The following is a 21916-nucleotide window of genomic DNA, read 5'->3' as shown; positions in this document are numbered from 1 at the left end:
GCCAGCTCCGAGCAGGAGGGGAGGAGAAAAGGAGGGAACTGGCCTGGGAGGGATCGAGGGAGAAGGCGGAATGTGGGAGGGCTCAAAGGGACGTGGGAGGAACGAAAGGAGAGGGGGGAGGGAGGTGGGGGTCCAGTCTCTGTTGGCCGAGCACTTTTTTTGGAAGTCCTAGGACTGATCTCCAGGACCAGAACTCTTCTCCCAGCCCCTAGGGCCCCACTCAGCCAAAGGTAGGGAGGGGGGTGGGGCGGTGGTCACGCTGCCGGGAGCGAGAGGAAGGGGAGTTATGGATGGAGAGGATGGTGGAGGGACCAGGGAAAAGGGATGATGTGGGATAGGGTCAAAGGGAAGCCAACCTACTGAGGGTTTTATTATTGTCAAAGAAGAGTGAGACATGAGAACGGTAGAGAAAGGAAGCAGATATTGGGGGTTGGGGGCTGCAGGGTATTACAAATCGGGCAGCTGAGAAGGCCCTGAGGCTGAGGGCTCCTCTGTGAGGCCGTACCCCTGGGTCCCCAAGCCAAAATGTTCCCAGAACAAAGCTGTTCTGTTGGTTTGTTTGTCTGAGTTGGGGGAAGCATGTTGGGGGTGGGGTAGCTCACTGTAGAGGGGCTGTTCTCCGCCCCAGACAGTGGGAAGGCCTAGGCTGAGGAGCTGATTGGTGCCCTGGCCTCCGGTAGCTCCGTGACAGTGATGGCGGTGTCGGCAGGAGGCTTGGACAGCCCCCCTTCCCCACTTGAAGCCCGGCCCTCCTGGGCCCCTTGACCCTACAGGGCATGTAGGCTGTGCAGCGAGCTCCCCAGTGCATTCCAGTCTCTACCTTCTTTGCCTGGAATCTACCCACAAAGGACTCTTGGCTTAGCTCCCATTAAGAAGAACCAAGATCCGAGGGTCTCCCTAAGTCCCTCCTTGCCTGCTTCTCTCCACAATCAGTAGCTATCTTTCCCCTTACTGGCTGAATGGGGTCATCTGGGTCCCTCCTGCCTCTGCCCCCTGGCTCCTGTCAGCCCCTCTCCTCCTCACCTATTGCCTGCCTGTCTCAGTTGCTCCCCAATTCTGTGTGCAGGCTCTCTCCTGATCCCTTTCTATCCATCTTCAAATTGTCTCTCTCTCCACTGTCTCTGTGTGGTCCCTTTCATTCCCACAGTTTCCCTTCCTCTCACATCCTGTCTGTCTGGGTCTTCCTCTCCTTACCTCTTGCTCAGTCTCTATCTCTTTATCTTAACCATTGTCTGACTCTTGGTCTCTAATCCCTGTCTTTTGATCACTGGGTCTCCTAGACTGGTGAGTAGGGGTTTGGTGGGGATGATGGCAGAACTAGGGGAGGACACTGTGAGGCATAACAGCTAATAATCTGAGTTTTATTCTTGGCAAAAGGGAGGGAGAGCCTCTCTATCTCTGTCTCTGTCTCCTCTTCCCCCCTCCCTAATCTGGGTCTCTCAGGCTGTGCCTCTTTGATTCTGTATTTCTGCTCTTATTTAGTGTGTGTTTCTTTCTCACTGTGTCTCTTAGTCCCTGGGTCCCTCTCTTTTTCCTCTGGTCTTAACCACTGTCCTTTTTCCTCTTGTGACCTCTCTCTCTCTCTCTCAGACCTGGGCCTGGCTCGATTTCAGCATCCCTCACATACTCTCTCTCTCTGGGGCACCCAGCCCGTCCCTGCCATGCGGCCTGTCAGTGTCTGGCAGTGGAGCCCGTGGGGGCTGCTGCTCTTCCTGCTGTACAGCTTTTGTGTGGGATCTCCATCCCCATCCACGGCCCCCGAGAAGAAGGACGGGAGCCAGGGGCTGCGGTTCCGGCTGGCCGGCTTCCCCAGGAAGCCCTTCGAGGGCCGCGTGGAGATACAGCGAGCTGGCGAATGGGGCACCATCTGCGATGATGACTTCACGCTACAGGCTGCCCATGTCCTGTGCCGGGAGCTGGGCTTCACCGAGGCCACAGGCTGGACCCACAGCGCCAAATATGGCCCTGGAACAGGTGAGCGATGCTCCAGGCACAGCCTAGGTATTGCCGAATCGTAGCGAGAGGGGACACCAGGATAGCACAGCCACAGGGACACAGAACGCCAAGATCAGCCAGTGTCAAGTACACCCACGGAGGACAAGCCAACCAGCAGTCACTTCTCAGAGCGGTATGAACTGAGGCTGTTCGGTGCCTTCTTCTGGACCTCAGATGCCCCACGTAGAAAATGACTAGATGATCTCTAAGTTCCTTTCTGCTGCAACAGCATGGCTCCATAAAGTCACATGTAAGGACAGCCCTGACCCAGGTGAACCCTGTATGATTAAAGTACAGCTGGTTTCATGGGCAGCTGAAAGGGGGTAAATGATGTCTGGATGTCCCAAAGCCAGAACGGATCACAGACACTGCAACCAACAAAAATCAGATTACAAGCCAGGGCTGCAACCTCAGGCTGGAACTTATGAAAGGCAAGTACAAACTCTAGAACAAATATGAATGTCAGAGAAGGAAAGGTGTAGCTCAGTGGTAGAGTGCATGCCTAGCATGCACAAGGTCCTGGGTTCAGTCCCCAGTACTTCTGTTTAAATAAATAAACCTAATTACCTGCCACCCTCCCCAAAAAAAACAAATATGAATGTCAGTAGCAGGGGCATGGGGCAATTCTAACTGAGATTTCAGGGTGCTTGCACTATATGAGCTCACAGTGGGACTGAAGGACAGAAGCTGGTGCAGTATGCAGATGATCCTCCAAACCCACTGTCTAGGCCACTTCTACAATGAAGTTTAGATGCCAGATTTTAAAAGAGACAGTAGAAAATGGAAAAACACTTTCAGAAGAGAGCTGCCCAGATGTGAAAGGTTGGAAACCAAGTTTCAGGGAGGAATAGCTGGAAAAACCTGGGATATTTGGCATGAAAAGAAAAAGCTCTGGATAACAAGTACATGTTAGTTGTCTTCAAATGTGAGGACAGTCATTCGACTGAGGGATTTTTCTGCATGGCATCAAAAGACTGAATCAGACCTGGTGGGGGAAAGTCATAGAGTCACAAGGACTTTGCAATGGTTCCAGCAGCCTGGTGGGGCAGGAGTAGGTGTCCCAGCAGATGCTGGATAAGTTCTGTCAGGATGTGCATGAAGGGTCCCTGCACGTTGGCTGGGACCAGCATTTGAGGGGCAACGTGGTGGCACAGACAGGGCAGGCACATGGGAGAATGTGAGGCTGAGGTGAAAGGATCTTAGATTTCCAAATCTCACAAATGGCTCAAACCCCTAAGACCCCATGTATTGGCTGTGTGGTCTTAGGCAAGTTACTTAACTTCTCTGAACCCCAATTTCTTTATACAAAATGGTGATAATACCTTCTGACAGTTCTGTTCTAAGGATGATCATGTATGGGTAGACGCTGGCAGAGCACCTAACACACAATAGGTACTCAATTAATTGCAGCTATCATTTAATGGGTATGGACTGATCATAACTTCAGTGTTGACTCTTGGCTTTTTATTCACCCTATCAAATTCTTGAGTATCCCCCAATCACTACCAACCCTCCCTCAATCCTTATGCTCCCTTTCCTATTCCTTTCTAGGGTCCCCTGTCCCTTCTCCACCCATTATCTTACCAGAAAAAAATGGGATCATCATGGCCAGGTGTGAGGCCTCGGTACTCACGGTCACCAACATCCATATGACTTCCCTCATGCTACCTCCCCAAGCCTCTATCCCCTCATCTGCCCCCTCCACAGGCCGCATCTGGCTGGACAACCTGAGCTGCAGTGGGACTGAGCGGAGTGTGACTGAATGTGCCTCCCGGGGCTGGGGGAACAGTGACTGTACCCACGATGAGGACGCCGGGGTCATTTGCAAGGACGAGCGCCTCCCCGGCTTCTCGGATTCCAATGTCATTGAGGTCTGTAACTCACAAACACACACGCCACCCAGGGTGGTGAGACAGAGAGGGCTGTGGGGTGGTTATATGTGGTATGTGGTTAGATGAGATAGTAGAAGGTAGGGGGTCATCACATACGCCCAGTGGGGTCATTTGAGTCGATGGGATGCTTGCAGGGGCAAAATGATGGAGCTCCAAGACACCGTAAAGCTCAGTTCTGTTTCAGCATTAGTGTTCAAGCTGCAAGGCCTGGCATAGGCCTCTGCAACTTCATCTCTGGTCTCCAGGGCATCCTGTGCCCTCCCTCACCTCAGATGTTCCTGCTCTCCTGGAACATCTCCCTTCTTACTTTTCCCCCTGCCTTCAATGCCACTTCCTCTGTGAAGTGCTCCCTCAGGCTCCCAGGCAGAATTAGATGCTCCTTGCTCAGCTTCTTCAGGACCCTTAGTTATTTCTCAGAGCACAGCATGTCCTTCCACTCTCCTGACTGCAGGAGAGTTCACACACCCACACACCCCAGTCAATACCTCTTAGAGGGCAGGCATGCCTCTCAGCCCCCTCTCAGCCGGGACCGCTGGCTTTACAGCAAGCATACTCAATCAGGGTTCTTTAAGGGTGGCAGGGTATATGAAAGGTGCTACTGGGGATTCCTTCCTTTGCTTGTGGTCCCATCCCCAGGTAGAGCATCACCTGCAAGTGGAGGAGGTGCGACTTCGACCAGCGGTAGGGCGGGGCAGACGGCCCCTGCCCGTGACTGAGGGACTGGTCGAAGTCAGGCTTCCAGACGGCTGGTCGCAAGTGTGTGACAAAGGCTGGAGTGCCCACAACAGCCACGTGGTCTGCGGGATGCTGGGCTTCCCTAACGAAAAGAGAGTCAACGTGGCCTTCTACAGGTGAAGGACACGGGCGCTGAGTGGAGCGGACTGGGGTTGAAGGGTGCTTATTAAGGAATGGGGTTGAGAGACCTCCGAGAGGATTTGGGGCACTGGGAGAACCCGGGGCTGTGGAATAATGGGAAGATACGGAGGCCTCTGCGAAACTGGAAAGTTGAGAAACCTTGTAGGACCATGAAGAGGTCCCCGAGGCAGGTCTAACACGGGACCAGTAAAGCTCTTGTGGCCGGAGCCAGGGCGGGGCGAGCGGCGGCTGGTGGCGCGCCAGTGTCCTAGACGCCAACGATCGGCAGGCGGCGTCTCGGGCGAGCGCGGGTCCTTGCCAGGCCACGCCCGGCCTCTCCAGGCCCCGCCCAGCCCCGCCAGGCCGCGCCCGGTAGCTGGCCGGCTGGAGATTGAGGTTGAGGTTGCGGCCCCGGCGCAGCCCGGGAGCCTGTGGGTTGGAGTTGGGGGAGGTCCGGGCGCGGCTGGGCTCCGGGAGTCCGACAGTGACAGGCTGGGGGCGCACGCGGGGCGGCGTGTCCCCGCCGGAGCGCCAAACCCTGAAGGCCGGAGGGCGCCGGGAGAGGCCGCGCCCCGCCTTGGGTTCAGGCCGCCCAGAGGCGCGTGTGTGAGTGCGCGAGCCCTCAGGACTCCTAGGATGCTTCGGCCCAGGCCCTCTCCACCTGCCCTGGAGCCCTGGTGTACGCGCCGGCTTCGGCTTCGGGGGAAGGAATCACACTGCTGAACGGCCCTGTGCTTACAGCGTCTTGCTTCCCTGGAGAATCTAACTTGGTCATTTTGAGAAAATCGGAAATCTCTCTGTAATCTAAACACTTATTTTCTTCAGCTCTTCCTTTAATCAGTTCTGCAGAAAGACCTCTTGACATCTGGGTAGCCTTCCACTGGGCACACTACTTCAGATGCGGTCTGATCAGGACAGGGTACAGCGAAAACACTCATCTTTAATGACAGCATGTCTAGACTTTGCATTGCCTTTCTGTTGAGGCAGCAGCCCACTCATGTTGACCTTGTGACCACTTAAATCCAGGTCTTTCCTCATTCTTGATGCTGATGGAGCAGCCTGTCTGAACCTAAATCTGTTGAGTTTAACCTATTAAATTTGTTTGATATATCATTTAAAAGCCACTAAAACGCCATGATGATCCCATGAGATTATCTTGAATCTTGACCTCGTTTTTACATTTTGTTATCCCTCCCGGCCTCCTCTGTTCAATAGATGTGATAGCTATGCCTTCTGATCCAAAGGACTATTAAAATTTTTGAAATGTTTGGAACCAAAGTCCAACTCTTTCTAAGAATCCTGCAGATTTACAGCAAACCTTTAAGCATTAGTTGTGAAATTTTTTTTTCCAACCAGTTGGGAACAAACTGAACACTACAATGAGGTAGCCAACATTTCACATTTCACCATCTTATCTATAATTATGTATAGAAATCATGGGAGCTTTTGTTAGTCTTTGCCAAAATCCATTTACACTATGTTCACAGCCATTCTGCCACCTTCCAATTCAGTAATCTTATCAAAAAAGGAAATCATGGTGGTATGACTGAGCTAATTTTTACTGAAATGCTTTAGATTTCTAAGGATCACCATATTTTTTTCCTTCAATGCTCACAAACTTTCTACTTAATAACTTATTCTAGAATTAGTAATTATCTGTAGATTGAGAAATCCTCTTCCTTCTTTTTCGAAGTCAGTATATTATCCAACCTCCAGTCTTCTCCATACTTGCTTACATTTTCCTTGCTTTATCTCTGAGACACACGTGAAAGTTCTTTGAGTCCCAAGGAACATACTTTATCTGGTATAGAGACTAAAACGGTTTTTAAATATCTCTGTGCTCTGTTCCTTTACTGTTATCTATCTTGGGGCCATATTTCTTCCCCTGTCTGTGTTCTTTACCTTTTCTAATCCAGACACCAGGTTCTGAAAGATGAGTACGATTTAAATAGAAGGCATTTCAAGTGAAAAGGGTAGCATGAACAAAAGTGTGGAGATTCACTTATTCTCTGTTTATTTACTGAGTGCCTACTGTGTGCCAGGGATTGTTGTAGACACTAGGGATTCAACAATGAACAAAGCAAACGAAAAGCCCTGATCTCATGGACTAGAGAAGAATCAAAATAAGTTCAAAATCACAAAATGTAAAGATGGCAAAGAGTTTAATAGACAGAAATAAAGCAGGAAGGGGACGGGAAGTGGGGCCAGCATTACACAGGTTTAAATAGGTCAGAGGAGGCTGCTTTGAGAAGGCATCATTTGAGAAAAGATTTAAGGAGGTGAGGGGCACAAGCTTTGCAAAAACCTAGAGGAGCATTTCTAGGAAGAGGCACCAGAAATGAGAAGCCCCTGAAGAGTGTGGGGGGTGTGTGTGTGTGTGTGTGTATCAGGGCAGTGGGGTGGGGAGGTGGGGAGGGAGGATTTTTATCATGCTCCAGGAGGCCACTGGGGCTGGAGCTGAGTGAATAAGGGAAAAAATGACAGGAGATGTGATGTAGGAGGAGACAGGAAAAGAATGGGGAGCCAGATCCTGTAGGGCCACTTGAGAGACTGGTTTTTCACTCTGTGCTAAATAAGGTTTTGAGCAGAGGTGTGACATCTGACTTCCCCTTTTTTAAAGTATTATTTGGGCTGGTTTGTTAAGAATAGCTTCAAGGGATGCCATATAATCAAGGAGGCAGGGAGATAGTGAGGAGGTTACTGTCTCCTGAAGGCCAAGTAAAGAAAGTTAGAGGTGATGGTGACCAGTGAAAGTGGTGAAAAATGATCCAATTCTGTGTCAAAGGTAGAGTTAAAGGTAGCGTCAGCAGGACTTGCTGATGGATTCAGTGTGGTGTGATGGAAGAAGAGGAGTTAAGGATCATTCCAAGGGTTTGGGCCTGAGCTAGGTACAGAGGTGGCTTCATTTGATAAGGAAGACAGCGAGCGGGGAGGGTGTAGCTCAAGTGGTAGGTTGCATGCTTAGCATGCTCAAGGTCCTGGGTTCAATCCCTACTACCTATTCCAAAAATTAATAAACCTAATTACCTCCCCTCACCAAAAAAAAAAAAAAATAATAAGATAAAAAAGATAAGGAAGACAGTGAGTGGAGCATGTTTTGTGTGGGGATGGGAGAGTGGGGGTTAAATTTGAGGCTCTTTACAACATTGAAATGGTGAGGCTGAGTAGGCAGTTGGGTATATGACTCTAGAATTCAATTGAATACAAGTATTTAAAGCTCAGAAACTGGACAACATCACCAACGGAGTGAGTGTAAATAGGAAAAAAGAGGTCCAGGCACTGGACCTTGGGGAGCTTAAATATTATGAGGTCAGGAAGATAAGGCAAAATGCAAACAGTGAGGTGAAGTAGAAAGAAGAGTGTGGCGGCCTGGAAGCCAAGTAAAGTGCTTCATGGAGGAGAGGGCTGACCTGAGTCAGCACCGCTGATCGGTCTAAACACATGAGGACTGAGAAACCAGCACTGGATGTAGCAACATGGAAGTCATTTTTGACCCCGACAGAGATGAAAATGGATGTATTTGAAAGACAGGCGACTAGAGTAGGTTTGTGCTGAGGAATAATGGAAGATCTGAATGGATAAAGTAAGGCTACAAAATGGGACAATTTTAATGCCAGATTGGAGAGTTTTACCTTTATTTTGTGGAAAATTTAAAAAATCAAAATATTTGTATGGGACAGTGATAAAATAAGGCCAGCGTTTTCTAAAGTCTTCCTGATGGTAGTGAATTAGAAGAGGTGCTAGATGCAGTGAGACTACTTAGGAATTATCAAAATGAAGCCGATTAGGAGGGTGACAACAAGGAGAGAGGGAAATGAAGAGATGCAGGATGACTGATGGAATATAGGAAATAAGAGAAGCGATAACTCAAATGATTCTGAAGGGAGAGGGGAGGATGGTGCCATCAGGCATTTCTGGGCTTCAAGTTCATAAGAATTAGCTTTAGAATTGGGCCATCCCTGGGTATTCTGAGATCCAGGAATTGTCCCTAAGTATGCACAGCTTTGAGTAATTTTCAGGAATCAGGAACATTTCTGTACATACTGGAATCTCCTACTGAGTCTGGGATATGAAGGCTGGAGAAGGGGATAAACTAAATCCACAGGTCGTTCTTAGTGGGAAGGAGATTACAGGAGTCCTGGGAGATTCTGTGATGAGGAATGACATAGAGACTCTTTCACAGGTCAGGTCAGACAGGGAGAATCCTCACAGCTAATACAGTGATAAAGGCTAGGCAGGATCGTTAAAAACAGCTCCATATGCCTTAGAGAAAGAAGACGCATGTGCTAGCTTTTAGAGAAGTCGATAGGATTTGGGGAATAAGGAAATCGGAATATGATATATTTACCATTTTTAAACTTGGATTGGTAGTTCCACCCTAGAATATGTGAAAGTTGTAGAATTTTACAAGAGGAAAAGAATGTGTAGATAATTGAACCATTTACTGCCCTTTTGCTGGCAAAGAAATTGGGGTTTGAGGAGCTTAAGGGCTGTTTAAGACGTCACTCTTCTAGTCCATTTCCGTTTGACAGATACTTATCGAACTCACTATTTGCCAAGCACTGTGCAAGGTGCTGAGAATACAGAGGTGATAAGAGAGGTAACTAGGCACCAGATCATAGAAGACCTTATAGGCTATGGTAAGGATCTAGATCTTTATGATACAAGAAATTGGAAATCATTTAGGTGTTTTTATGAGAGGACATGACCAGGCTTGTAGCTCCAAGAGATCACTTTGTCTGCATTTCTGATAATGGTTTAAAGGAGAGCAAGAGTGAATGGATTAGAGAGACATTTAGGAAGTAACACTGACAGGACTTGGTTATGGATTGACTTTGGGAGCCAAAGAAGAGAGAAGTGTCAAGGTTGACTCCTTGGTTTCTAGAGTAGATTTTGCTGAAAGAATTATGAGGTTTTTTTTTTTTTTTGGATCCACATTACAGTTTAGATAACTTTAAGATATCTAAGTAGAAACATCAAGAAGCAATGGAATATACAAGGTTAGTTGTGAATGAAAACATATAGACAGGATATGCAATGAGAAGAGAAGAACGCCTTAGACAGAGGTCCCAAAATTTAAATGACTAGACAGTGGAGGAGCCTGCAAAGAAAACCAAGAAAGAACAACCAGAATTAGAAATCAAACCAGGCTAGTAGGGTTGTGACAGCCCAGGAAGGAGAGAGAGAGAACAAGAGTGTCAGATGCCACCAAGAATCAATAGGATGAGGTGGGGAGGGTACAGGTCAAGTGGTAGAGCACATGCTTAGCGTGCACGAGGTCCTGGGTTCAATCCCCAGTACTTCCATTGAAAAACCAAATAAATAAATAAACCTAATTATCTCCCCTCTGCGGAAAAAAAGAAAAAAAAAAAGAATCAATAGAATGAAGACTAAAAAAGTGCCTATCTGATGTATTGTTGCAGAGTGAAGGGTGGGGAAAACCAGAAAGGAGAGGGTTAAGGAATGAGTGGGGAGAGAAGGTATTGAAATGATGAGTGTAGACAGCCACTGAAAAGTTTCTCTATGAAGAGGAAGAAAGATATATTGTGTGTGCAAAAGAGAGAGGGAGATTTGAACTTGTTTAAAAGTATTCAGTTGAGTAGGAGGGGTTATGTGCGACTTCTCGATTGAGGAGAGAAAGGATCATAGCGGAAGGAATTCAGAAGTGTTTGGGGGCTGTGGCCTTGGAGAAGAAAATGTGGAGATGTAGGCAGGTTTTTATGTTTGATAGTTGAAGGAATAAATGATAGGGAAAACAAACACATCTGTGAATGAAGAAATGTGAGTCAAGACAAACATAAGTACTGGTCCTAGGTAAGTACCAGGTCCTTAATATAACCTATATTATACCTTATAATATATATATAATTATACATACCATATAATACATAATATAAAGACATTATAAGATCCTTAAATAACTAGAGGAGTACCACTTCTAAGTTTTGAGATCACACTGCACTTTTCTGAGTACTACTCTGCAGATCAAGATGACCTCTCTGGGTTACTGGTGGAAGAAAGTTCCAAGTATATTTCATTTTAGACATGTTCGAGAAAAAGACGTTTGGAGAAAAAGTTTCACACTATGCTTATGGTGAGAGGGTCTAAAGTCTCAGTAGTGCCTCAGGAAAGGGACCTGAGAGCTATGTAGACTCTTTACTGGGAATGCTGGCATATTGAATGTTTTTGCGAAAAACCAACTAAGCACATCGTCAGGAAGAAGCCAGGGCGGGAAATGCCAAGCAGCTTCAGCCCTGTTTAAAGTCTATATGTTAAAATCCTAGCACATCTGCATGTAGTATACTCAGTCCAAAGGTGACTCTTCAAGAGAAACAGCAGAGCAGGGAAGTGTTCAAAGAAAGGATAACTCAGAGAATAACAAGGAATTCCCTAAGTTTATGAGGACAGACAGGCAAGACCTGCATTCATCCATACATAGTTGAACAGGGAAACTAGGGAGCAAAATTGAAGCCTTTGAAATCAAAGGGAGGGGGAGGGTGTAGCTCAAGTGGTAGAGCGCATGTTTAGCATGCACAAGGTCCTGGGTTCAATCCCCAGTCCCTCCTCCAAAAATAAATAAACCTAATTACCTCCCCTCCCCCACCAAAAAAAGTTAATAATGCAATAATACATACATAAAATATTTTTAAAAATAAAAAAAATATGAAATCAAAGGGAGAATGAGAGGAGAAACAGACCCAGGTTCCATACATTAGACTTAAGGCAACCTCTTGAGGAATAAAATAAGTCAAATATTAAGGCCAATTAAAAATAAATAAGGCTTAGAATTTATTTCCCCGGAAGTAAGTTGGGGAGATGAGCTCAGCTTAGAATGACTAAAGCATATGGGGTTTAACTTAGGCAAGAAGGGTGCTGTCATCCTGAGCAGGCTGGCCTCATGCTCCCCAGCCAGGCCAAGTTAGCGTCCCTTGGTCTTGGTTCCCTGGCCCCAGGCCTGGACATGCCAGAAGCCGGAGAACATCCAAGAGAAAAAGACACAGTCAGCCTGCCTGGGCGTTACCAGGCCAGTTCTCTTTCCTCGCCTGGTCAGTCTGGTGATCCCAACACCCTTCTGCTACGCCCTTCCCCCTGCCCTCCCCTTGGGTTTAGATCAGCCCTGATATCACACCACGAGCCCTTATTCCCCATCTGCCTTGGCCTGATTTCTGTGGGTCCTGATACAGGGTCTTTATCGGTCTGAGGCCACGTTCTTCACTGCTGCTCACCCGGCTGGCTGTGTGCTTATAAGGCCAAACAGCTGTGCAGGGTGGAGCCTTGGGTGGATCTCGTGTTATCCTGCCACAAGGAACCCTTCTGACCGTTTGAAAAGAAATCTTGCCCCTGGTCCCAGTGGCACCAGTTCCTTCCACTTGGTTCTAGACTGACCCTGTCTCTGCTATTGTCTTATCCTCACAGAAAGTTGAGGAAGCGAGCGGCCAAAGCCTCGGCCAGACGCTCCAAGCCCCTTGGAAGGTAATGGGGCAAGAGCCCCGGGACCTCCTGCTCACCACGGTGGCCCCAGGAGGTGGATGGATGGATGGAAGGCAGCCTATCCATGTCCATCCCAGAACCCAAGCCGATGAATTAGGGCTACGACTGGGAAATGGCCATTCCAGCGGGGAGGGGAGGGGAGGCAGGCATGGGGATGGGTAAGCTTTGATCTTGGGAAGCGCAAGGAGGAAATAATGTCGGAATGTCTGAGGAGGAGCCCCTGCATCTTTATACTTCCCCCAGATGGCTTGGACTCCAGCCTCAGCCACCTGCGTGCTTCCTCCTTCGCCCGCCTACTCCTGACCTCCCTTGATTCACCTACGTTCCCACTCTCTCTCCTCCCTCTACTATTTCTCTATCTCCTTTCCCCTCATCACCTGGATTGACATACTAGACTTCTCATCACTGTTGCTAAATCCAGAGAGCGGCACAAGTTCCCAAAATACACTGAAGTGGTATGCAGCCTCAATGTCTGCGGACACCCTGACCGCCTTCGCTTTACCGCTTCCCATGCTCTGCATGAAGGGGCCTTCCTAGAAACGGAGAAAAAGAAAGAAAGAACCCTCTACCTTTCCTGGGTAGTGTAACTGACTGCTGCCTCCACTAACTTCTTTCTCCTTTTTTCAGACAAGTCACCAAGCTTAAAGTCAAACCCAAACCCCGAGTGGGCAGGGGGCCAGTCAAGAGGTAAACAAAGTTCAGGCTGGGTGGAGAGGAGAGGGGTGCCACGTGGTGAGTCGGGGGCATCGGGCTGTGGTGAGGAAGGGGTCCAGAGAGGCCTCTGCCAAGAGGCGGGGGAGCAGCAGGAAGGATTACAAGCCACCTTCCAGATGGTTCCCTGAGATGTAAAGTAAAGCTGGCCCTTAGGTCATTCTCTGAGGAGTTAAGCTTGTCACGGGATTTTTTTAAATCTCAACAGAAGCTCATCCACTGACTGCCCTTGTTGCACGTGCTTATTTATCTTTCCCGCATGGATTTTAGCAGATACTCTGGCCCTTTGGTCTTTCACATGCCATGCTTGCCTCTCCCCTAAGAAGTCACGTTTGCCTAAGGGACCAGTGTTCCCTTCCTACATTTGTTTGATTAATTTTTTTTTAAATAAGTGCTACCGACTTGGAAGTAAGACTCGGGATCCCCTCTGGAACCTTTACCACGGATGGAGTCAGATGACAGCCTGTCTCTCTGGCCCAGTTTCCACAATGAGGCTCCCAGTTCCATAATTTTCCTCCTGGGTGACTTCAGAACCCCAGGGAGTGGAAAGCTTCCAGTCCCAGTGATTATGTCTCACTTGGCTTCCAAAGGCAGTTTGAACATGAAAATCTCCCTGATAGCTTCTTCAGCCGTGGCTGAGATGTAGAGAACCCATCCCTTTCTCTTGTCTCCTCCTCCCTGCAGAGCATCCCAGGATCACTCAGTGGTCCCCCAGTACCCCTCATTCCCCAGCTCCTCCTTCTATGGCTTCAAAGGGACTTGGAATTTGGGGGTATTCTTGTCCTGCCCTTTTAGCCTAAGATCATCTTGTCCAACGTGGCCATACTCTGGCCTTCCCTAACCCCTACACTAAAGTGCACAGTGTCGTTTCTACTTTGTTAGTTGGGGGGAAGGGCTTTGTTAGTTGCAGGGAAGGAGAGGAGGGAGTTTAGAAGACAGATGCCTTTTTCCTAGCATGGCCTCTTTGATTTTATTTTCAGCCAGACAGGGCTTTGGGAGACACAACCTGGGCTCTTTGAGCTTCAGAATCCACTTATTGTGAGCTTCTAAAGGTATTCTGTAGTCTCCAGGCTTCCTTTGTCTGTTTTGTTGATAACCTTTCCATCTCTCTGTGTCTTACCAGCCAATGACTTCAAATCGTCATATTCCCTCCTTCCTCTGACATTAAGTCGTGGAGCACTTTACTGCAATAGCTCACCACCAAACCAGCCTCCCAGGCCAACTCTGCCAACACCAGGCCTCCTCTGGTTCCTTCCCAGCTGTTCTGGGAAGAAAGTACTTCTCTCATGCCAGGCTTCACTGCAATATCTCATTCTGTTGGTGTCGATAAACAAGTCCCCTCGTTCTTCCTAGCGTCTCTCTGCAGTGTTTCCAGGTCTTAAAACCTCTAGTTTAGTCCCGTTTTCCTGCTCCATGGCTACAGAACATTCTCTCTGTTACGTTTGAGTTGCAGAAGCGTGGACTACTTCATTAAAGATGCATACAGTTCAGCTCAGGTCTGGGGCTACGTCTACCCTTCTGTGTTCATATTCGCTCTCCTTCTCTGGTCATGTGGGCCCTGTAACTTTTGGCTGTCTTGCATTTATACATTTTCATTCCTCCATATGCCATCTCCAGACTTTCCTGTGTCCACCACCCGGTCTGTTCTTCGCATAACTGCCCAGCATCCTCTGGCCTCTAAGAAGCCACGTAGACCCAGACTTACTCCTTTGCATCCGGACTCATTCAGTCATTTCAGTCTCAGTGTAACAGAAGGATCTGCTCGCTCTGGCTACTTAGGCTTCCTATTTGTGTCAGCTGCTCCTTCCCGCCTGTCTCCTCCAGCTGGGCAGCCCTGGCTTCCTTTTCTTTTTACACAGCAGCCTCAGCCTCCATTAGGGCCAGCATCCTGAAACCATGTGGGACAAGGTTTTGTCTGGCCAGTCAAGACCCATAGGGTCCTTCTGCTGCACAAGGGCCCCAGCGAATCCCACCCGCCCCCATCCCTGCTGCCCGGTTAACCTAGGCTCTTTCAGCCTGGAACTACTCACTGTTACCTTTGTCTCTTTGCAGAGAAGAGGGGAAGAGGGGCCAATGTGGCCACGAAGGGTCAGGGGGTGGTGGAGGCGATGGAGTGGGAGGAGGGATGTGGGCGAAGAGGCAGGAGCATTGTTTTACCATACTGCACCCTACTCCTGTCCCCCCAGGCTGCTGGCCCAGCGGCAGCAACACTCCTTTGGTCTGCATGGGGTGGACTGCGTGGGCACGGAAGCCCACCTCTCCCTCTGCTCCTTGGAGTTCTACCGTGCCAATGACACCGCCAGGTGCCCCGGGGGGTCCCCTGCGGTGGTGAGCTGTGTGCCAAGCCCTCTCTATGCAGCAGCATCCAGTGGCCAGAAGAAGCAACAGTCGAAGCCTCAGGGGGAGGTGTGTGAGACAGTGACTCTGACCTTCCCCATCCCAGGTGGAGAACCCCCTAGCCTGGCCACACCCTGTCTAAGCACAGCCCTGACCTTTGAGGACAGAGAGGAACCTTCCAGGGGGTGGGCCACAGACCTGAGACTGCCCCCTCCCTCCCAGCAGAATCTCATTTATCTCCCAGGTCTGTTAGCCCTCTCTGTGCTGAGGTCCCCATTCACGGCTGGTGGGTACCTCTCTCTCCTCTACAGGCCCGAGTGCGTCTAAAGGGCGGAGCCCACCCAGGAGAGGGCCGGGTAGAAGTCCTGAAGGCTGGCACGTGGGGTACAGTCTGTGACCGCAAGTGGGACCTGCAGGCAGCCAGCGTGGTGTGTCGGGAGCTGGGCTTCGGGAGCGCCCGAGAGGCTCTGAGTGGTGCCCGCATGGGGCAGGGTAAGGGGTGCAGGTGGGAGGGGGAAGGAGGAGGTATACACTTCTGGTGGGTACATTCCTTGGGAAGGAGACCCCTGGGCAGACAACGAAGGTCTAGCTACAACCTCCTGATCTTTGACCTGTAACCTTAGGCATGGGTGCCATCCACTTGAGTGAAGTTCGATGCTCTGGACAGGAACCCTCCCTCTGGAACTGCCCCCACAAGAACATCACAGCTGAGGACTGTTCCCATAGCCGGGATGCTGGAGTCCGATGTAACCTGCCCTACACTGGGGTAGAGACCAAGGTCAGTCCCTCTTTGCACCTTGGTTCAGGTGTTTCACGTCCTATCCAGTCTTGGTCATGATCCACCAGTCTGACGGCCCTGCTGCCCACTGCCCCACTATCCAGCAGCTCTCACCTGATGCCACCACTTGCTGGCCCTTTAAGTGCCTCTGGCTCGCTGTTCAGCCCAGGTCTGCTGCAGGCTCCCTCCACTCCACCCCAAAAGCTTCCCCAGCACTTCTGTTGTGTCACTACAGATCCGACTCAGTGGGGGCCGCAGCCGACATGAGGGACGAGTCGAGGTGCAAATAGGGGGACCTGGGTCCGTTCGCTGGGGCCTCATCTGTGGGGATGACTGGGGGACACTGGAGGCCATGGTGGCCTGTAGGCAGCTTGGACTGGGCTATGCCAGCCATGGCCTGCAGGTGAGTGCGAAGGAGAGGGGAACCAAGGCCCTTGCCTCCCAGGGCTGTTTGGGGCAGATGACTGTGGAAATGAGTCCCTTGGTCCGGGAGGCTAATGGGGGGACCTCACAGAAATACCTTGGTATGTCCCCAGGAGACCTGGTACTGGGACTCAGGGAATGTAACAGAGGTGGTGATGAGTGGAGTGCGCTGTGCAGGGACTGAACTGTCCCTGGACCAGTGTGCTCATCATGGCACCCATGTCACCTGCAAGAGGACAGGAACCCGCTTCACTGCTGGAGTCATTTGTTCTGAGAGTGAGTGAAGGGTAGGGTGATGCAAGCCTGGGAAGGGAGGCTCTGGGCCACCCTTTTGCAGGGAAAGAGGGCTATCATCTGCAGGGGTATGAAAACCAGAACTCTGTGGAAGGTGGGTGGCAGCGGTCCTGTCTGGCCCCGCCCCTCAGCTGTAACTAACACTCTCTGTTCTTTCTGGGGCGCAGCCGCGTCAGACCTGCTGCTGCACTCAGCGCTGGTGCAGGAGACGGCCTACATCGAGGACCGGCCCCTGCACATGCTGTACTGCGCTGCCGAGGAGAACTGCCTGGCCAGCTCGGCCCGCTCAGCCAACTGGCCTTATGGCCACCGGCGTCTGCTCAGATTCTCCTCCCAGATCCACAACCTGGGACGTGCTGACTTCAGGCCCAAGGCGGGGCGCCACTCCTGGGTGTGGCATGAGTGTCATGGGTGAGAGGGGCAAGTAGAAGGGCAAGGCCACCGGGGATAGGGCAGGCTTGCTGGGGGCAGGGAAGGAAACAGGTTCCTTTATCCCCACAGGCATTACCACAGCATGGACATCTTCACTCACTACGATATCCTGACCCCCAACGGCACCAAGGTGGCTGAGGGCCACAAAGCTAGTTTCTGTCTAGAAGACACAGAGTGTCAGGAGGGTGAGTTGGGGCTTAGATGACAGTATCCCCATCCCGCAGACTTGCCTCACACTGACATATGCTGATCTCTTCAGATGTCTCCAAGAGGTATGAGTGTGCCAACTTTGGAGAGCAGGGCATCACCGTGGGTTGCTGGGATCTCTACCGGCATGACATTGACTGTCAGTGGATTGACATCACAGATGTGAAGCCAGGAAACTACATTCTACAGGTGCCTGGGATCTGAGATTTCCAGCTGTCAAGTGGGAGGAGCTTTTATTAAAGCACCTTTGATCTGATTTGAAGGCTGCAGCTGGCTGACTTCCTTCCACTCACAGGTGGTCATCAACCCTAACTTTGAAGTGGCAGAGAGTGACTTCACCAACAACGCAATGAAATGTAACTGCAAATATGATGGACATCGCATCTGGGTGCACAACTGTCACATTGGTATTTGGTGGGAAGAGTAGCCAGAAAGACTGGGGGATGGGAGGAAGAAGAATGAATTCTCTGCTCCCTAAGTTGTTCCTCTGGATCTCCCAGTCTCTCCACTTCTACCTGCCCTTCCCCACAGTGGGTCTGTTTTCCTGCCCAAACCACCCATTCACCTTGCAGGTGATGCCTTCAGTGAAGAGGCCAACCAGAGGTTTGAACGCTACCCTGGCCAGACCAGCAACCAGATCATCTAAGGTGCCACCACCCTCCTCTGCACACCACCACTGGCCCCCAATGGCAGGGGTCTGAGGCTGCCATTACCTCAGGAGCTTACCAAGGAAGAATCCCTGACGTCAGCAGGCCCACGGCACTCATCCAGTGTGTGCTGTGGGTGTGGAACTGTCACGCAGAAGTGATCACCCTCCTTAGGCCAGCTGTCCGGATCTATGGCCACACAGGGGGCATTTTTGCTCCCAGGCCCAGCACCAAGCCAAGTACACCACAAAGAGGAGCATCTGATTAACTGCCCAGAACAAAAGACAGCCAGCAGCTCGTTTTCTTCAAGAGGGAGGTCAGGATGGTCAACTCCAGTATCTCCCCTCAGTTCAAGGAGATACAGCTTTACCTCTAACCTTTTTGTGGGGGGACAGAGCAGTGTGCTACCCTCCCCCTCGTTTTTGAGTATAACATGTTGCTAGGTATAATTTTATTTTATATAAAAAGTGTTTTTGTGATTCGTTAGAGCTCAGGCATTGGTGCTGGTGGTTGGAGGGACCTGCCTCCAACTGGTTCATTTAATCCTCTGTCCAGGTGCCCTCAGAGCCTAAGCCAGGAAAGCCAGGTGGAAATCAGAGCAGAAAGAAGCCTCCTACTCTTGCTGATCCATTCATTCTGTGACTTCAGGGGTCACATACAAGGTCAATGTTTCCGGTCCCCGCCGGATCCGCACTGCCAGCTGGGACTGGGTTCGAACAGCTTCATAAATATCCTCAGCATTTTGTACCAGCTGCTCCCCAATGGCCACGATTACATCACCCGGCCGTAGACCACCCCTATGGCAAAAGATAGACAGAGTTAAAGGAGGCAACAGACAGCTCAGTTCAAGGGCACATGCACACCTCACTGGTCTCCACCTCCCAGGGCAGTCTCTCCCTCACCGGTGTGCAGGGGAGTCCAGGATGACTTTATGGATGAGCACACCATGCTGAACATCAGGAAAGCTTGGTTCTCGAAGCTGTAGTTCAGCAAGGATGCTGAAAGGACACAGGTCACCCTCTTAACACACCAAGGCACTCTCCCCATTTTGGGTTCACCTCAAATCTCTCATCAACACAGACAACTGTATGAACAGGGCATGCAGTAAGAACTCCTGATACATACCAATTCACTTTCTGCTTTCTAGCAATTAGGAAGTGGGACATGAATAGAAAGGGTGAGTAATGCCAAATGACACACAGTGTTAGATCAATAGCACTAATGTCATTCTAGAATCCTAAGGGAAGCTTTATGGAGGAAATATAACTTAAGCTGAACCTCGAAGGATGGGTCTGATATTTAACTATATAAAGTAAGAACAACATAAATAAAAATATGATACTAGGAAATGAGAATATACAGAATGTACTCATGTAAGGAAGCCAGGTCTGGGGGGTTGAGCTGTATATGATGGCCCCTAAACACCAGGTTAACGGACTGAAGTTTTACTCAAAGCAATAATGGGGTGAAAAATCTGGTGGGAGATGTACAAAATGGAGGGGGGTGGGTGGGGGGTGAGAAAATCAAGAATGACGAGAGGGGACAGCTCTTCCGATGGCACCAAGCATAAAGCAACTCATCTGAGATTCAGACAGAATTGAGAACAAAGCTCAACAGAAGTGCCAGTTGCCCACCACTGATTACCCTGACGGTCCTACATGTCACTACCCCTAAAGCTCGTACCTGGGAGTTAGGGTCAGCATCATCACCCCAATGTAGCGGCGCTGGGACCCGCTGATTCCAGAGCAGGAATCTGTAATGGAGGGACAAATGAGCCCAACTCAGCTACATCCTTCCCCTCCTTCTCCTCCCGGCAGACCCCTCTCCAGCAAGGTCCAATGAATGCCCCTCCCACAACTTAAAGGAACCCCTATCCCTCCAAACCAGGCTTACTCTTCTTTTCCCCACGATGCAGAAACTCTCGAAGGCGATCAGAAGGGATGGCAAAGGAGATTCCAGCTGTGACCTTCATGGTATTCACCCCAATCACCTCCCCATCCTGCAGGGACAGAGCCCACTATTCTCCAGCCCAAACAAACAGTAGGAGATAGGGGTACCTGAGCAAGAGTAGTAGGAAGTGTTGGGGAGCTGGGGAGACCCGGTGGGATTCTGAGAAATAGCCAACAAGAAACTGCTCAGAAATTTGACCAACCTAATTGTTGAATTAGGGAAAACCCATCCCTTCCAACACTGACCTGGGGCAGCGATTCTTGGAAAGAAGGATGTCCCACTCACCAGGTTAACCAGGGGACCTCCAGAGTTTCCAAACTGCAAAACAAGGAGAAAATATGGAAAAGACCCAGGGACTCTACTCCTGGGGCCATAACCAGGATGTAGGCACTTTCTCCAAATTCTCTCCTTTCCCAGCCCATGATCAAGTGGTCACATTTTTGCAGCCCATCCACTACCTATCATAGTTGGTGCCTGCACCACACAGCCTCTACCCGCTCCCCCACCTAGTCTGTCATTTCTCTCATATCAGGACTCACATCGATAGCTGCATCGGTCTGGATGTATTCCACATTGGTTTGGGGGAGGCCCAGGTCTCTGGCGGGACGCTGAGCAGAGCTGACAATGCCGGATGTGATCGTGTTCTGCAGTGCAAAGGGGCTTCCCATGGCAACAACAAACTCCCCTTGCCGGACATCGGCTGAGCGTCCCAGGGGCAACGTGGGGAGAGGCTCCTAAGGGAGAATGGGTACAAGAGACCTGTCATCTGGAGACGTGAGCAAATTCACAACCCCAACCAGACATGGCCTGCCCCGACCCCCACCTTGGTCTGAATCCTCAGCGTGGCGATGTCTGCCACGGGATCCACAGCTGTGACCACAGCCTCATACGTGTCACCGCTAGGCAGCCTCACACGGACTCGGCGCCGATCAGCCACCACATGGGCGTTGGTAACGATGAGCCCGTCAGCAGCTACCACGAATCCTGAGCCATTCGAGATAGGTACTTCGCGGCCCGAGAAAGGGTGCCTGGGATGAGGGAGAAAGTAAGGATATGAGGAGGCTCGGACCCCTCCTTCTCGCCCGCCCTCCTAGCCCGTGGCTTCGGTGCCTCGGGGTGTACCCCACTGTTACCGGCCCAAGATCTCGATATAAACCACGGCAGGGGCCGTCTTCTCCACCACGTCCGCGATGAAGTTGTACTGGCGCCGGGGAGAGGTGGGTGGCGACCCAAGGACCGAGGCGAGGACGGCCGGGGGACCCCGCCCCCCGCCCCACAACAACAATAGCACTGCCCCCCCAGCGCCCAGCGCCACCGCCAGCCACACACGCGGACGGGTTCCAGAGGTCCCTGAGTCTTCCCGGGCCCGGGGATCTGGGGTCCCCGCAATCAGCCGTGCTCGGGGATCCAAAGTCTCCGACTTCAGACACGTCCGTGGTTCAGGGACCCTCAGAGACAGCCGGGCCCGGGACTGGGGACTGGGGGTCCCATAAGTCACTCCAGCCTGAGGGTCAGGAGCTCCTGACGTCAACAGGGCCCGGAAGTCAGGACTCAACAGTGATCCCTTACCCCAGCGAACCCCCCGCCAAGCCCGCCATCCCCAGAGGCTCCAGCCTGCACCCCGCCCCGCCCTCAGTGCAGCCATCAGCTCCGCCTTGGCTGCCTCCTCGCCCGCCCTACACAGAGGAGGCGCTCTGGACGCGAGCGGGAGGACTGCGGGACGCGGGGCACGCCGGTACCTGAAGTCTCCAGAAGTGCACGCCGGGACCCAGGATTCCGGGAGGCCGACTCCGCCCCCGCCCTGCGAATGCCGGGAATTGTGGTCCCCGCGGGACGCGAGTTCTGAGGTGGCCCAAGGGCCCGCAAGGCATGCTGGGACCGCTAGCCCTTCCGGGGCGCAGCAG

At 50.9% G+C, this 21916-nt stretch overlaps 2 protein-coding genes across 7 annotated transcripts; one reads left to right on the top strand and one right to left on the bottom strand.

Moving 5' to 3' along the window:
- Positions 1-89: 89 nt before the first annotated feature.
- On the top strand, positions 90-18541 carry LOXL3 (lysyl oxidase like 3). 5 transcript variants are annotated; one of them, XM_074341386.1, is made up of 16 exons: positions 90-230; positions 1650-1974; positions 3703-3866; positions 4524-4738; positions 12159-12215; positions 12861-12920; positions 15131-15350; positions 15593-15773; positions 15905-16059; positions 16295-16462; positions 16596-16758; positions 16944-17187; positions 17278-17393; positions 17468-17604; positions 17711-17822; positions 17988-18541. In XM_074341386.1, the coding sequence occupies exons 2-16, from the start codon at positions 1662-1664 to the stop codon at positions 18059-18061; spliced, it is 2379 nt and encodes a 792-aa protein (XP_074197487.1). In that variant the 5' UTR covers positions 90-230; positions 1650-1661; the 3' UTR covers positions 18062-18541. The 5 variants fall into 5 exon arrangements, with proteins under 5 accessions (XP_074197487.1, XP_074197488.1, XP_074197486.1 ...); XM_074341387.1 differs by having other exon boundaries at positions 92-230; positions 1591-1974; XM_074341385.1 differs by lacking the exon at positions 90-230 and having other exon boundaries at positions 257-1974.
- HTRA2 (HtrA serine peptidase 2) lies at positions 18497-21745 on the bottom strand. Of its 2 annotated transcripts, XM_010966573.3 has the most exons (8): positions 21146-21745; positions 20836-21040; positions 20552-20746; positions 20298-20330; positions 19956-20061; positions 19746-19815; positions 18965-19060; positions 18497-18859 (listed from the first exon to the last, which is right to left on the bottom strand). In XM_010966573.3, the coding sequence occupies exons 1-8, from the start codon at positions 21655-21657 to the stop codon at positions 18694-18696; spliced, it is 1383 nt and encodes a 460-aa protein (XP_010964875.1). In that variant the 5' UTR covers positions 21658-21745; the 3' UTR covers positions 18497-18693. The 2 variants fall into 2 exon arrangements, with proteins under 2 accessions (XP_010964875.1, XP_010964876.1); XM_010966574.3 differs by lacking the exon at positions 18965-19060.
- Positions 21746-21916: the final 171 nt, after the last annotated feature.

Source organism: Camelus bactrianus, chromosome 15 (assembly GCF_048773025.1).
Source record: "Camelus bactrianus isolate YW-2024 breed Bactrian camel chromosome 15, ASM4877302v1, whole genome shotgun sequence".
NCBI classification, from domain to species: Eukaryota; Metazoa; Chordata; class Mammalia; order Artiodactyla; family Camelidae; genus Camelus; species Camelus bactrianus.
Note: the sequence above shows the minus strand (reverse complement) of the source record. Positions and strands in the feature narration are given on the sequence as shown.

What these genes read in the sequence shown, in the direction of transcription:
- LOXL3 (XM_074341386.1), top strand. Translation starts at nt 1,662, where the DNA reads ATGCGGCCTGTCAGTGTCTGGCAGTGGAGCCCGTGGGGGCTGCTGCTC. An exon ending in CAAATATGGCCCTGGAACAG is followed by an intron (nt 1,975 to 3,702) that starts GTGAGCGATGCT and finishes CCCCCTCCACAG; the next exon opens with GCCGCATCTGGCTGGACAAC. An exon ending in TGGTGCCCGCATGGGGCAGG is followed by an intron (nt 15,774 to 15,904) that starts GTAAGGGGTGCA and finishes CTGTAACCTTAG; the next exon opens with GCATGGGTGCCATCCACTTG.
- HTRA2 (XM_010966573.3), bottom strand. Translation starts at nt 21,657, where the DNA reads ATGGCTGCACTGAGGGCGGGGCGGGGTGCAGGCTGGAGCCTCTGGGGA. An exon ending in GCATCGTGGGGAAAAGAAGA is followed by an intron (nt 19,816 to 19,955) that starts GTAAGCCTGGTT and finishes CCTCCATTACAG; the next exon opens with ATTCCTGCTCTGGAATCAGC. An exon ending in CTGGACTCCCCTGCACACCG is followed by an intron (nt 18,860 to 18,964) that starts GTGAGGGAGAGA and finishes CTTTTGCCATAG; the next exon opens with GGGTGGTCTACGGCCGGGTG.